General features: G+C 41.4%; 1 protein-coding gene across 11 annotated transcripts in view; it reads left to right on the top strand.

Moving 5' to 3' along the window:
- Window positions 1–15,172, top strand: part of LOC124298676 (tensin-1) — a 99,340-nt gene that overhangs the window by 67,808 nt on the left and 16,360 nt on the right. For all 11 annotated transcript variants that reach the window (XM_046750998.1, XM_046751001.1, XM_046750999.1 and 8 more), the window contains 6 exons: window positions 283–492; window positions 624–787; window positions 1,138–1,287; window positions 1,604–1,901; window positions 2,112–2,358; window positions 14,661–14,959. In XM_046750998.1, the coding sequence (XP_046606954.1) occupies window positions 283–492; window positions 624–787; window positions 1,138–1,287; window positions 1,604–1,901; window positions 2,112–2,358; window positions 14,661–14,959 (1,368 nt within the window). The remainder of the gene's footprint in view (window positions 1–282; window positions 493–623; window positions 788–1,137; window positions 1,288–1,603; window positions 1,902–2,111; window positions 2,359–14,660; window positions 14,960–15,172) is intronic.

Raw genomic sequence — 15,172 nt, 5'->3', positions numbered from 1 at the left:
ATCCAAATGATAACAAATTTTATACTATCGAAATATTTTTGAGCACTGCTGTATATAATGAATCGAAACCGGCTATATCAAAAAAATGTCATTATATTTTTTTATCCAACCGCATAGATAAAGAATTGAAAATCCGAGTAATATTACATTTGGTCTCAACTAACCGAGTGTTCACTATTTTTCTTTTTATATATATTATTAAAATTTAAAGGGAATAACATGGTCTGTCAATGTGCTAAAAGTCCTTGTCGAACCCATGGAAAAATAATGTTTGTTATCCAGGTGACGACGACGATGACGAGGCCGCGGACGCCTGGCGTCGGAGCTGACGCAGTGTCAATCGGAGGAAACGGAAACAGCCGAGTGAGCGAAGTAATGGAGCTGAGCTACGTCACCGAAAGGATAATTGCCTTGTGGTACAAGGAAGACGCCCGAGGGATTCTGGACCACGCGACGACCCTTCTGCGAGGAAAACACGGGGACAATTACGTGGTAAAAAACGAAAACAAGAAAAAAAAAAAAAAATTGTCGGACCAAATGAAATTGGGGAAAAAAAGAAAGAGGCCAATTACCGTAAGATAATTACTATCGGTAATTCGATCGTTGCCTTCGCCCTTTTCCAGATCTTCAATCTTTCCTCACCCGGACGAACCAACGAGCCAAATACACGGGAGTCAGGATGGCCGCAAAACTTAGCACCGAGTTTAGAGCGACTCTGCGCTCTTTGCAAGGAGCTCGATTCTTGGCTAAACGCCGCGCCTAACAGAGTCGCGGTTTTGCATGCTAGGTGAGTTACTTTTTTGATGAACTACGAAAGTATTCTTGTCAGCATTTGCTATGATCGTCGTAGAAGTATTCAGATTTGAATACTGAAACCTAGATCTCGAGATTAAAACAAATGTTTCAGAAAATATGTGTGTAATTGGAAAACGAATTCAAGTTTATGAAAATAAAGCGCCAGACTTTAATTTTGACTATTTCCAATCACCCGCATATCGCTTTTAATTTTATGATTCAAAATTTGTATACGGAAAAATTACTTCTCGAAAAGTCCCTGGATACCGATTATCATATGAAAATGGATGAATTTGTGTAAAACAAAATTGGAGTCAATCCATTTTCTTTCCATCGTCTTAGGGGCGGCAAGGAACGTCTCGGCGTCGCGGTTTCAGCATACATGAATTACAGCAGTATTTGCGGTAGCAGAGATCAGGCATTAGACAGATTCGCAATGAGGAGGTTCCTCGACGACAAAATCGGGCCGCTCCACGTTCCCTCGCATCGCAGGTAAGCGAAAAGAGGATGAATGAAGAATTGGCAGAAAAAGTTGAGAAGATCAATCGATTAACAAACCCTTCCTCTTTTCCTATATTGAGTCTTGTCGTAGAATGAATCAAATTTTTGCACCCGTATAAAACATGTGAACAAAATAATCGTTTTTTCCAATTAGCAATCGAATATCGCTGATTCTAAAACATACAGACTTGGTTGCAGTTCTTGGAGTTTTCAACCTGCTGTATAAATGCATAGACAAAAATGCTTAGATTTTTGTTTTCTCTCGAAAAAAAAAAAAAAAAAATCGTTTCACCCCGAATATGCGCAGGTACGTCGAGTACTTCAGCGGTCTTTTATCCGGCTCGCTGAGAATCAGCCCGTCTCCACTTTACCTTACACACCTGACGGTTCTGGGCGTACCGCAATTCGAACCGACGGGATGTCGCGCCTTCTTGAAAGTCTACGAAGGTCTGACCCCGGTCTACACCTCCGACCTTTACTCAGTGACAAACGCCCGAGAGTTCACGGTTAATCTTGGAGGCCTCAGACTCCGCGGTGACATACTGATAAAGTGCTATCATCGCGTTTACTCGAAACAAAGCCGAGAGGCGATGTTCTCGCTGCAGGTGAGGACAAGCTTTAAGATTGAAAAAAATTTTACCTTGTCAGTTTCACACCAAATTTTACACCTCACGGTCTTTGCAGTCGATCTAGAACTCCACACCTCATATTTTTCTCTGTAAAATTTAGGTTGTCGAATTTCGCTAGTACCTTTGGGTTGTATATTTTTTTTTTTTCTTATTTCTCTTATTTAATCCTTCCCCCGTAATTTTCAGTTCCACACCTGCGTTATCACCGAGAACGTGGTTTCGTTCCCTCGGTCGGAACTCGACATCGCCTGTGAGGATCCCAGATGTCCGGCCGACAGCGTCGTCACCCTCTACTTCGCAAGCGACGCCCGCCGTCAGGATGGCGTCGCTGGTCCTGTTCCAGCACCCACCCCCGCGGTGCCTCATGCCTCGGCTCACCACGACCCCATTTTGCACTGGGACAGCTACACGAATCTGGAAATCAGCGACGACGGTGAGTTTGATTCAAATTAGAGTGAAGAAATTCGGGTTCTGCTCTTTATCGTGAGGACTCCGATCGAGATTTTCCGTTTTTCCAAACCGGCAGGTTTTGTTTAATATCACCCTGTTCGTCTAGAGGGATTTCGATTACAATTGATCAGGAAATAATTTATCGATTCAACGGATTGTTCTCACGCTTATAATTCTAGTCGATTAAATTTTTTTTTCTTTTTTCTTTTCTTTCTATCCCAATTAACGAAATATTTTACGTTTTTGCAAGGCAAACGAACAAATTGATTCGAAGCCGGTTGAAACAAATTCATGGAAAAAGATCTGTAGACTTTTTTTGTGGATTACAAACAATTGAAACTTATCGAGGATTGAGGTCAAGATCAAACGTTTTTGTATGTGACAAGTCAAAATTCTTTTAAGGTTGATTATAAGCACGCATGTAGCTTTGCTACCGCGTTGAAAAAAATTGGCAAAAAGTGTTTCGCAGCAGCGATATTTTTACCACTCAAAAAGCAATTAGTGCCATTTCGTTTGATTTCATTTAATTCGGTACCATTCCGGTTGCTCACTCGGTTAATCCCCACTTTTCTCTCTTTCTCTCTCTCCCTCTGACGCACGCCGATAAATGCTTGACTTAAATTGATGTACAGTGTACACGTTAGTTACACATAAATGGATATGTATATGGATAATCGTTGCGTCTAGGTACAATACAAAAAAATCTATACGACCATGATAATTTCCTATAGCCTTATTCTTTTCGACGAGTTGGGTATAAAAATATATACTACGATTCTTGACCTATATATAAAATATGATAACCACGGGCGTGGTATAAATTTTTAATTTTATGATCGCCGTTATTCCTGAAACCGTCCTATTCAGGATGTTCGAAGTTAGTCGAATTTCGGAGCAATATCTACTGCTTCGATAAGCTTTCGTAAAATCAAGCGTTTCGTGGTCCGTATAATAATTCACGTTCGCAATTTTTTGTGCTACGTCATAGGTGATTTGTAGTTGAAAAGTTTAATTTTCGATGATTTTCCTCATCAATCTCGAATTCGAAAGGCTTAAAACAAATGTTACCTTGTGTAAATTGTACTTTGTTGATCAGCAAAATTCAATGTGTAAAAAACAATGGGGGTCTGAAAAGCTGGCTTTCCCACGGAATTCGATCGTTCTTTTTTATGCTCTCTTTGACCGCGTTGGGCTCTCTATTTTCAAAGGTAACATAAAAGTTTGTAGCAACTTCTCATGCCCTCTGTATATCTCTTGACTCTAAAATGTAACACATCCCCATCCACCGAATTACCGCACTCTACGTGCCGCCGCCACGCCCCCGCAGTCGGTCCCCGGATGGTAAACAGGACGGTGAGTCGGTCTGAACAAACAAATGGATTTAAAAATGGTAAACAGCTGAGTGAGTGATCTATAGGGCAACACGTATCCTGCAGTGCCGAAATCGAAAACTCAAGCTCAAGCTCGAGACGGCGATGAAGCCGCGCGAGAAATTTACCAGAAACGGATATCTTACACGTACTCGCTCGCAGCTTAGGATAACAGAAACAAAAGAGAGGAAATCAAGCCTCTCGAAATAGGCATCTATAAATACCATCGTATAAGATTTTTCAAATTCCTTTTCCGACCGGATTAACTTCTGTATACCTGAGCTTAGAATAGTTTAGGCGACGGATTGATGAGAAAAATGGAAATGTTGTTTTAATTAATCGAGGAATACCGGAAAAGTTTGTTCGAAATTTATGAAATTGATAAAATTTGAAGAAATTACATTTTGGGTTTATTTTTGTGCCGAATAACGTTAGCGTATTATCAATTTAATTTCCAACATCGCGAAAAATTGAAGAATTAACAGAGATAAATTTTCAGGCTCTGAGATAAGAAAGCAAATTTTTTTTCCCGTTTTTTTCCCCTAACATGATTTAATAATATTTTGCTTATACGGACATGATAAAATAAATTTCACAGCTAATATTCGAAAAGACGAGTTAGGCCGTTTCAATCTCGTATGTTTGCATTTCAATTAATCCATTAATTAATAAGAGAGAAGATCCCTCACCAAGGGTTCGAAAATTGAACCTTTATCCGAAACTGGCTTAGCGACTCGCGGGAACATCGGTGAAAAAAGAAAAAAACGCGTCGGGATTGATAAAAAAATCTGAAAATCATGGCGTTGATCGATAATTGAATGGACTTTAATCAGAGAAGATAAGTGGACGAGATTTCGCCGGTGAATTGTTTGCACGCAAATCACTGTCGCGTGTTTTATCGTACTACAAAACGTCGGTTAGGTGTGTTCGAGGCCTTGCAATTTGCCATATCGATGTCGAGATCGCACTCGTCCGACGACCTTGAGCTTATGGCTGCCACAGGTTCGGGATTGAATCACGCTTCTAACAATACTCACAGCTTAAGTTTACCCTAGCCGCCTCTTATACCTACATACCTACGGGAGCTTTGCCAACTCCGCAGAGTCTGACTCAACCCTTCCGTTCTGCATCGTCGCAAATAAATGACCGTTTACCTTTCTGCACTCCGATACATTATATTCGTCGGGTTTCAAGCTCTACCGGTCAACAAGGTCCGGAAAGAAGATTTAAAAAAAATAGGAAAAAAAACACCGTTCGGAACTCAAGCCATCGTCGGTTCATCTTCACTTCCACGACAGTTTTCGACGAATCCGTATACGTACTGCGTATTCGGTATTGTTTCTGATTATACTAGTATAAAGAAAAAAATTAATAAATTATGCCTGCTCACTGGACAAAGTTATTACGTTGGTTAAAATTCCGATTCTGTAAGCGAGCTGGATTCACTCGCGAGCGTGTAATCTCGGGTTTGATAGTCTTCATTACCGAGGAACTGTGGCGAATTGTTTCGTAAATTAGGATTCATTGAGTCGACGTTCATATGATAATACCGTGGGCAGTCAGCTGTAACAGATTTAATATTCACGGTAGAACAAACGGTGCTTTATAAAAATTACCACCCATTACGTCAACCGTTTTACGACCGTTCCAAATACCCACATTTATGATTTGTACACATACCCGTGCCCTCCGTTGCACCGTAACGGAATTCCAATTTCTCGGAGGATCGGCGTCAGTGTCAAATTCGAGAAATTGAAAAGCAGTACACAGGTTGTAATTATTCCGTGTAGACTTGTAGAAAAGTAAAGCCATTTAGTTACCCTTTAAAGGAACTGCCGACAATTCTTTGTTCCGACAAAAAGATTTTCTACCTACAAATACCATGAATGTATTCTGCTCCCACAGAAATTTATTCTTATCACTCGGCCGGCTGCCTAATCCTAATCGCTGATATTGAATCAGCTAATTAGTGCGATTTAACGAAGTTGAACCTCAGTGACGGTACCACAATCGACGAGAAATACTCTTTCCGGAGAACATTGGTGCAGTTCCGCGGATGAGTTCTTTTCTCTCACGAACGGTTGTTGCGAATTGCTCCCTTTTCGACACGGGAAAGAATTTCGAAAAAGAGTAATTCTGTCACGTATTTTGACATGGTGGAAAAATTGTACGTGAATCGAGGTGCGCATAGACGGCGATGGTAGGGCGATGTTCCTTTCGAACGAGGAGTGGGGCAGAACTGTGAGGTTATTCCTGGCGAGGTTTGCTTCGAGCGCGTCCCCCGACACGGGCCTTCCTGCTATCCAACAGCATCACCTCAGTACGATCCGCGATCCGTTCGCAGACGCTTTGCTCGACATATTTGCCCAACGAGTTTTCAGTTACTTGGTCATTTTACCGCTGCGCTCGATCGCGAACTACATTATCGTCGAGGGTGATGAATTTTTAGCCAGAACCGCAGCCTCCCGGCAGGACGACTCGCCGCAGGATCGAAGTATCGTCTTTTCCTTGAGTGAGTAAACCTTCCCCGTTCCTATTTTAGCCCCAATGTTAAAAATTTTCATCATCATCTGTTGGACGGTTTCAACACGGCGAACAAGAAAATATTTTTGCCCATTACAAGACAGATTTTTGTTCAATCTTGATTACAATTTTCTGCGAAGATTGCGAGGTTGATATAAAAAGTAACCAGCGGGGAAAATGCAAGTTTGGTTCTTTAAGCGAAATTTGATCCGTGTCAATATTTTCCTGTGATACGAATGTAGTAAAACGTGCGTTCACTGTTATTTAAATTCATCCTTGACCGTAGGAATTTACAAGAGATATATTCCTTATCGGCTTATACCACCGATGTACGATAAAGCGATTAATTTTATCTGGGCCAGTCGTGATCGATAATATTATCGTAATACCAGCTACGTATGTATACACCTTTAAACGTCCACAGGAAATGAACGCATTTTCTCACAACGATGCGTAAAAGTTGCGGTAAAAAATAGAAAAAAAAAGATGTATTTATCTATGGGTTGTTCTTTCCATATCTACTTCGACCTGATTGAGTGATCAAAGGTAACGTTCCCAACACCACAACAAGATACGTGAAATTTGTAATTAATTAATTCAGTCTTACGCAAGTACGGATTATTATATCATGCAGCATCTCGAAATTCTAAACGGCAACTGCAGCGCAGTCTCGATGCTCCAGCGATGTTGAAATCTATTTATAAAACAGGAATTACATTATTCATTCTTTTTTTTTTTTGCTCTATTTCTTTTGTTAAATGATCAACCAGTCTTCTTCGTCCTGTTTAATACATGGAAAAATCAGGAAAGTTTAATTATAAATCTCGACGACAACCGTTGAACGAAACGAGGGGAAATCGGTGACATGTAGTTCGAAATTCGGAGTGGAGAAAATAAAACCGAAATGGTAGATCGAAATTCCGGTCAACGTACTGAAACTGCTACTATACAGGAGCATGGCGCATGCATTTACGGGTGGTTCGAGAAAGTCCATTCCTAGAAAGTTTCTTTCTTCCGTTCAGCCTCTTGTAGAGCCTTACAAGGATATAAATTCGCGCAAATGTCGAGTGCGATTCTTTCTCGATGAAAATTAACATCGGCTTTCGGCGATTTCGGTTTCCACCGTCCTACATGTTGGATAATACATTTCAACAGCTCTGCGGGCAACGAGCAGAGCGTTTCGCGTGAGGAACGAATAAATAATTTAAACGACGTGTACATAGCCGAGTTAATTGATCATCGAGACACGTGGCTTTTCTCAAGGTGGCTGCTAGGTTGACACAGCTTTGGTGTGAGAATAAGACTCGAAAAATTGTCTTTCTCTAAAATGCGTATACATGCACATAGTGAAGCTGCAAATTTATCACGTGCCTATTCGCGACATCGTATGTCAACAATTTGAATGGGAGAAAAAGGGAAGGAACTATCGAATAAAGAAATAGAAGAATTCTGGTCCAGAGATATTTGCCTCCCTGCAGTTTTAACGGCTGGCTTTAAAAATTGAAATCAAAATTAATCGGTAATCTACAATCAAGCTCTCGGCATCAAAGCACGTTGTCAAATGAAGAGAAGAGCAAACGTCACAAGACAGCAGCAACGCTCCGATATGAGTTATGAAAAATACGTCGATTCATCGTTTGTCATTCTCTGTATTATCAATCACAGCCTGATGATATCTTGCTCCAAAATAAAAGCGATTCCTTGCACTCAAATTCTGTACAAGCATGTTTAGAAGCAAGAGCGCAACCATATAACAGAAATTCGAGCAAACGTCTGTATTTTTGGTTATTCATTGGTCCGTTTGGAAATTGCAAACGCAGCAAGACTTGCAATCTGTATCGATTACTAATTTCACTTTGTTCCGTTTTTGCCTTATGGTGTACGGTTCGAAAGTAGTGCAAAGCCGACTCAAGCCGTCTAATGGCAATGCGAACTGCATCGGAGACGGAACGGCGTGTATTATATGCATGCTTGTACGATTTTCTGCAAGAGCGATACACCCAACCCAAGTCTGCGATACACGTCTATGAGACGCGTCCTTGTCCCAGTTAATAGTCGCGTTCCTGCAACTGTTACACATCTGTGTCTGTGTAATACAATATCAAAGCGTTACAACAAACCAATCAGCTTAGACTTATTTTTCACCAAGCAGTACCAGCCTCTGACGCTTGGAAAATGCGCCGGTTGCATCCAATCGGAACCTCCTCGTATTTGTACAGCCCTACTTATTGGTTCATTGAAATGCCGGAGACGTAGGGCCGAAACCCTGGAGCTAAGCTCAGGGCCCTTAAGCCGATTAATTACCGGCAATCACCGCGATGCGCGAAGTGGATGCATGCAGTGCAGCTTTTCATGCAGGACACGTGCGTCTGACGTTGGTTGTAATTTCGCGTCACGCGTCTGCGCATCGAGGAATATTACACGTGTTATGACCGACGGCCTTGCGATTTTAAATACGAGCTTATAGTGCGCATATTGTATACGACTAATATCCTGTTACGAAAGAGTCTCGGCCCATTCATGCTATCCTCAATCTTGTGAGTGCAGCGCGCGTCAACGATCGAGATCACGATCGATACTCGATGTTTCGGTGCCGTGAAGCATGCGTTCAATTTCAGACGAAGCATTGCACGATCAATCAAACTCCTGCTTGATAGATGTTTATCCCTCGTTTCGATCGTATTATTGTTATTCAAATTATTACCGAAGTCTGCGCCAGCATCGCTTCAATCAACTAACTGCGCAATTTTTTCAATAAAAATCTTTGTCATTTACAATTAGAAGTTTGTCCGTTTCACGGAAGTCAGGATAAATTTTACATACTTTTACGAAAAAATTGAGGCGATTTTGTAATTCAAAGTAGTATTCGAGTTTTTCAATATCAAACCCACTATAATACAGACCGAATAAGATTCATTACACATATTTTGCATAAATTGAATCTTGAGAAACGGCATAATCTTTCTTTTGTTCTTAATTGGCTAATTTCGTTGGTACAGAAAATTGGGAACGATCTCTTGCCGCGGTTCGTAAGAGAGTAAAATTGAAAAATAGTCATTACGATTTGACGCGAAAATTTCCTCGATTAAGGATTTTCCACACTGTGCAGCGTTGAACAAGGCGGCATATTATACCGAGACTCTCGCGCATGTAATGCCGAAGGTTTGGTTACCCTAAAAGGTCCGACTGTGGGCGCTCGGTGAGCTGAAGAGAGGATAGAGAGAGGGAGAGAAAAAGAGGGAAGGAGTTAAGAGAACTCTCGAGTGTTTCAGCACCGGGTTCGTGCCGCCGTATTGGCTACATTCATAGGTGTACATATGCAATACGCGTGTATCGATGCGTACAAATGTATAAAATACAGGCATTCTCAACGGGACCACACGGGCATCGCCGCTCCATATATCCCAAGATAGGCTCGACACGTATGCCTTGCGAGAGTGAGAGTTTGAGGCGCGGTTCTGCAGGATTTCATACCTGCTGTACACGCGAATGAACGAGGCTCTGCGTGATATTTGCAAGCTTCCAGTGTTCGGTCAGGCCTGCAAAACGCGAGCAAAATCATTGGGCCCGCCTTACGGTTCGTCGCAGTTGACGCGATCCTTTGAGCCAGGACGGTGTCCGTCGCAGTGCTGATTAAAACGTTGGAACAAAAACGGATCTCCGAATCGGTATACGTGGCTAGTTGCGTAATGATGCTGAAAAATTTCCTACCACCTGTCAATTTGAATATTCAATCGAAGAAGCTTGGAGAAAAAATGAGGAAATAAACGCTGTTTGAACAGCGTTTAAAGTCGAGGATAGAACGACACAATATTGGAAAGATATTTGAACAAACTAGGCGAAGTGAGTAAACTTGGCGAAACATTAGACTGTCGGGAATTCGGTTTTTTCTATTAAAAAACAACAAAAATAAAAAAAAAAAAATCAAAAAGGATTTTTACTTACCAATCTCACGTGCACGCATTTTATTAATAATAATTAACACGGTGTTTGCGAAACTGGATGGAGTGGTAGACACAGTGCAGGAGCGGAAGAGGTGTTGAACTCGAGGTTTTATCTCTTCTCGAATTCTCGAAGGAACAGCACTCGAGGCTGTGACCAAATCAAGACGTAGTTTCGGTCGTCGTCGTCGTCGTCGTCGTGGGTGCAGGTAGGCGTCTTCGCCAAATAAGACAATATAACGAGCTGGCTGGTTATACATAACGGCAAGTGACGAGGGCCGGACGTGGCTAAATGATGAGAAGATCAAAAGATTTAGTACCTACTCTGTTCGACCTCGGGTAACGGAGGATGAAAAATAACATTCATTGTGTTATAGTTTAAATAACATATCTATGGAATAATTTCAGCGACAAGCTTGTTCGGTGAGCTTATCAAAAACTGACTCCAAAAGTGGAGAGAAAAAAAATGTACCCAGACCATTGGATAATGCACAGTGCAATTGAACTTTTCATCGTCGTTATGTTTTATATAGAATAATAAATATCTCTTCCTTATTCACGTGCCTCTGCCTCCCTGGGATTTATAGGAGCGGTGGATAGGTATAAGTCATTGCGGATTTATCGTGGGCGTTGCGGCAATGAGCGTTGCAGTCGATAATCATTCGTGATCTACGCAGCTCCGCTGCATATGTATGTCTCCATCAAACCCCTTATTTGAGACCGATGGTCGTTACAGATGAGGATTTTTCTATCTGTCTTTGCTTATTACGATCGCGATCGAACGGACGGGCGACGATGATGCCAAATACGATAAAAAGTAATCTTGTAATATACCTTGAACGATACGGGTCGATGGTCTTGCCATTTGCTAAGAGAAGCTTCTTCCCACACGAGATTTATCCCGATTTCGCAGACTCCCCGACCTCATCCGGGGCAGCTCAACCGTGCAAGCAGACTAATCGCGTGACGCCGGCTTCCGGCGCCACGAAATCTTCTCTTTTTCTCCTCTCTCTCTCTCTCTCTCTCTCTCTTTCTCTCTCTCTCTCTGGTCTGATCTATAAATAGATTAACGAGAGATGAACAGAAGTATGCGTGCATAGCTATGGCCGAGTTGAAGCTTGCCGCGTAGAGTGAATTGTCGGTGAAATTGATCGTTTTTGCTGATTTATTTTCTTAAATTTTTTTCTTACAAGTATCCAAACAAACGATAAATAGACGAGCCTGAAATTCGCTTGCCACATTGAAGGAAAATATGCTATCGCAATCAATCACGCGTTGCAAGCAATGCTTTTCTTCTTCTTATCCTTGTTCCCATCGTCTAGAGACGGAATCTGGGACCTGGTGCATTCAATGGCCTAACCAAATACTCCGCGGTAGATTTTATCTCCGACATACGCGTGTAGCGGTATAATAGTAGGAACAAAGTTGTATATGTGCGTGGACAGAGCGGTGAAGCTTGACCATTTAAGCCGAGTGCGGACAAATCGTTCCGTTCGAATTACGTAACAATAGGCCTCTATTCGTGTGTGCGCCTGATTGTGTGTTTATATTACATCCTTTGACAACCACTGATCGTTTTACTCGATTCTTTTATTGTTGTTTTACATGCGGTTGTGTCGATCTTCATTGTAGCGCCTACCATATCCATCCGTCCAATGCTGCATTCGTCGTCCTCCTGAGAAGTCGCGTTATAATGTTATCGCGTAGGCGTGTAGCTTCGACAAGCCCGTATGAAAACAAAGAATCAAAATTCATTTTGTCAAAAATTCTTCGCAACGATCGAGGCCTTTAAAAGAAACGGGAAAAATTAAAGAGAAAAAAAAAAAATTAAAATGATGTATAGAATGTCCAACGCGTTACGTGTCATACCTATAATGCAAGCGACTCGTTTTACGACGGTTCTGGAGGCTGCAGGAACGAATATACATACGTGTAGGCATACATACTGGAGTAATATGCGTTTTTATAAATGACGTGGGCGCGTTAAGAGATCATTTGCATCGCCTCGCCGCCGTCCATCTGTCGAAATATTTGCATGCGGTCAAAACAACTCGAACGCTTTAAGGGTCAAGGATACAAGAATTATCGTAATCGTCGCAAGTATCATTGGTTATAGAATATTTTCGGTTCTGGAATAGCCAGTTTTCGTTCACGTTATTTCTCGCCCACGCGGTAACTTGAGGCTAATAATACCTTGCGGTAAATATATTCATATACCTGAATATAGAAATAAAATAAATCAGGTTGACCAAAGGTGAAACCGTGTAGCGAGAAGGCTCGAGGATTCGAACGTTTGAAAAATGAAAAAAATTCAATCAAGAAACCCCTTGACGACGAGTTCAAAGAAAAGGAATGACTTGAGCAAATATCTGCTCTCGCGGGTGAATTCTTATACGAATTACTAACGCGTCGATGGTTCGCCAGGATACATACATATACACACATGTATATGTATATGTCTACATATGTACGCAAGATATATGTATACGTATGTATAATAATCCAACCACCAGACGCCAGATATCGTTCTGGAACTGAGAAGCCACCACTTCGCGACCACTTTAGAAAGCACTTTAGATTTTTCTCTTTGTTGCATATACCGAAGTGGTAGCAGGCATGTGTATATACATGCATGTATGTATATATATACACATCTGTCGACATTGATGGCTAAATGGAATAAATTGATACACTTGATAAGGACTAGTTCAAAGGACCAGGGACCGTTCCTCAGTTGCCGCTTCATTTGGATTTAATTTTTCTTATCGAAAATTCCTTACTTCAAAAATCGAGTGATTGTTTTGCCAAATACAGTTGTGAGACTGAATTTGCAAATCTCAAAACAGCATACATCTTTATCTACCTAGTAGATTGTGTCATTTCGAGTTGATGCTTTGCTGTGACTAGTCCAAGGTCTTGAACCATTACAAAACTGAAATTCTTCGCCTGCAGGGTGAACTTGTCGCTATTTTTGAAATTCATTTTCTTTTTACGTACTGCAGTGAAATAGGTGTTGAAAAATGTTTCGGAAAAATGTGTATATATTTATGTACACGTAAGTAGAAACGAAAAAGCATATTGAGCATGCTATAAAAGAGAAATAAACAAGTTGTGTACAACGGTCATAAATTTAATCGTGCATCAATGACCGTGCTAAAAATATAAAGACATTCTTAAGCATCGCATGCATACTTACAGCTTATATACGAGCGGTTGTTACGCGTATTTATAGACGTGATGAAACCCTTACTTATGGTCATTCTACCGCGAATTGGATGGTCGATTGTTCACCGCTTCGAAGGATAATTGTGACCTAAGATAGACAGAAATGTATACGTATAGATGTGTGTATGCATTACGGTAAATAGTCATTGCGAGAAGAACTATTACAATTTAACCTACCGCAAGCGTTACGTCACTAACTTGGAGTCGCCGAAGTATATGACGTAACCGGTAACACGGGAATTGACTAATTGTAAATTACGCCTGTATTACCACCTACGGAATTTTTGCATTACCCTTCACTGAATTGAATTCAGAGAGTCGGAATGATTTTATGCGATTTCTTATTTACTAAAGACTTTCAGAAGCAAAATTCGTGCAAAGAAAAGTCAAAAATTGCGAATTATGACAAATGATCGTTAGAGTTTTAACTTGCAACGTAAAACCTATCGCCTATCGATTATTAGCAGAAAATTCCAGTTCTTTCTTTCTAATACAATTCAATTTCCTATCTCTCGTACACGTATGTGAACGACCTAGAATGGGATATTTTAAGAGTCGTACGCGACACTATCTGCACTGACATTTAAAATTCGGCAGGCCTACATGAATCAAAATACAGTTTCGTGAGTTGCTCAATTCGACGAGCATCCAAAAGTCACGAATCTCGATCTCTTGATAGTTATTATCGATATGTCCTGTTCAACAAAATTGGCCAAAATATATGAATCGTAAATTTTTTCTGTGGTCGTTCGTCGCTTCGTTATATAATACTTTAAGAATCGTTTTCCCATTCCAATAATCCGATCCTGTGTCGTTTTCGAATCATCTAATTGCAAACTCCTTTCCAATGTACCCGACAATTATTTCACGGTGTTAAAAAAGCTCCTAATAGATTCTCATCGTCTTTATCCACCTTTCCAAACAACCGCGTCTCTCATACGCTTTTCCCATATCCTTGGCACGCGGTATCCGTATATAATAATACAACAGAAGCGAGTATTGTGTTCGTTTTGGTTAGCACCTGACGTCCCACCGGCACTCCTTCTGAATTTCCCACAACCCGCCCGACACCGAATTCCCTTTTCTCTCTCTCTCTCTCTCTCTCTCTCTCTCTCTCTCTCTCTCTCTCTCTCTCTCTCTCTCTCTCTCTGTCTCTCTCTCTCTGTTTCAACCGCGTAAAAAATCTCTTCTAACCCCTCCTCCCCCCTCTTCATTTCGTTTTTCAGAGGGTCGCGACACGCCGTTGTCTCCGCCCCCGCCCTCCAGTTCCTCGGTTCAAACGTCGCCCAGAGGCTTGGGGTACACCTGCGGCCCCATCGATGGCTCCCTCTACGCAGTCGTTAATCCCGGTGGCGCTGGCGGACCCCGGGGTTCCCCGTTGACCGTGTCGATGGACAGCGGCATAAGCAGCGCTCCTCCGCAACGACCCAGTCCTCCAGAAGCAGAGCCGGACTCCGAAAACGACCGGCTCAACAGCCACGGCGATCTTGACAAGCTCCTTCACGATATGATGCTTACTGTCGAGGTGAGTAATCGTTTTCAAATTTTAAACCAATGGATATTGTTATTTTTTGTTTTTTTTTATGCTGATATAAACACTTGTCGAACAAGTACGGAAAGTCTTGCCGAGGGTTATTTATCGTTATTTATCGCTATCGATAATCGCTGACGGTGATTATTCCGGGACAAAGGATACGAAACAGAAATTTTTGTTGATATGTTATGATGTGTTTAGAAT

The sequence above is a fragment of the Neodiprion virginianus genome, chromosome 2 (genome assembly GCF_021901495.1).
Source record: "Neodiprion virginianus isolate iyNeoVirg1 chromosome 2, iyNeoVirg1.1, whole genome shotgun sequence".
NCBI lineage: Eukaryota > Metazoa > Arthropoda > Insecta > Hymenoptera > Diprionidae > Neodiprion > Neodiprion virginianus.
The sequence above is the reverse complement of the archived record's forward strand: the minus strand, read 5'-3'. Positions and strand labels throughout refer to the sequence as shown.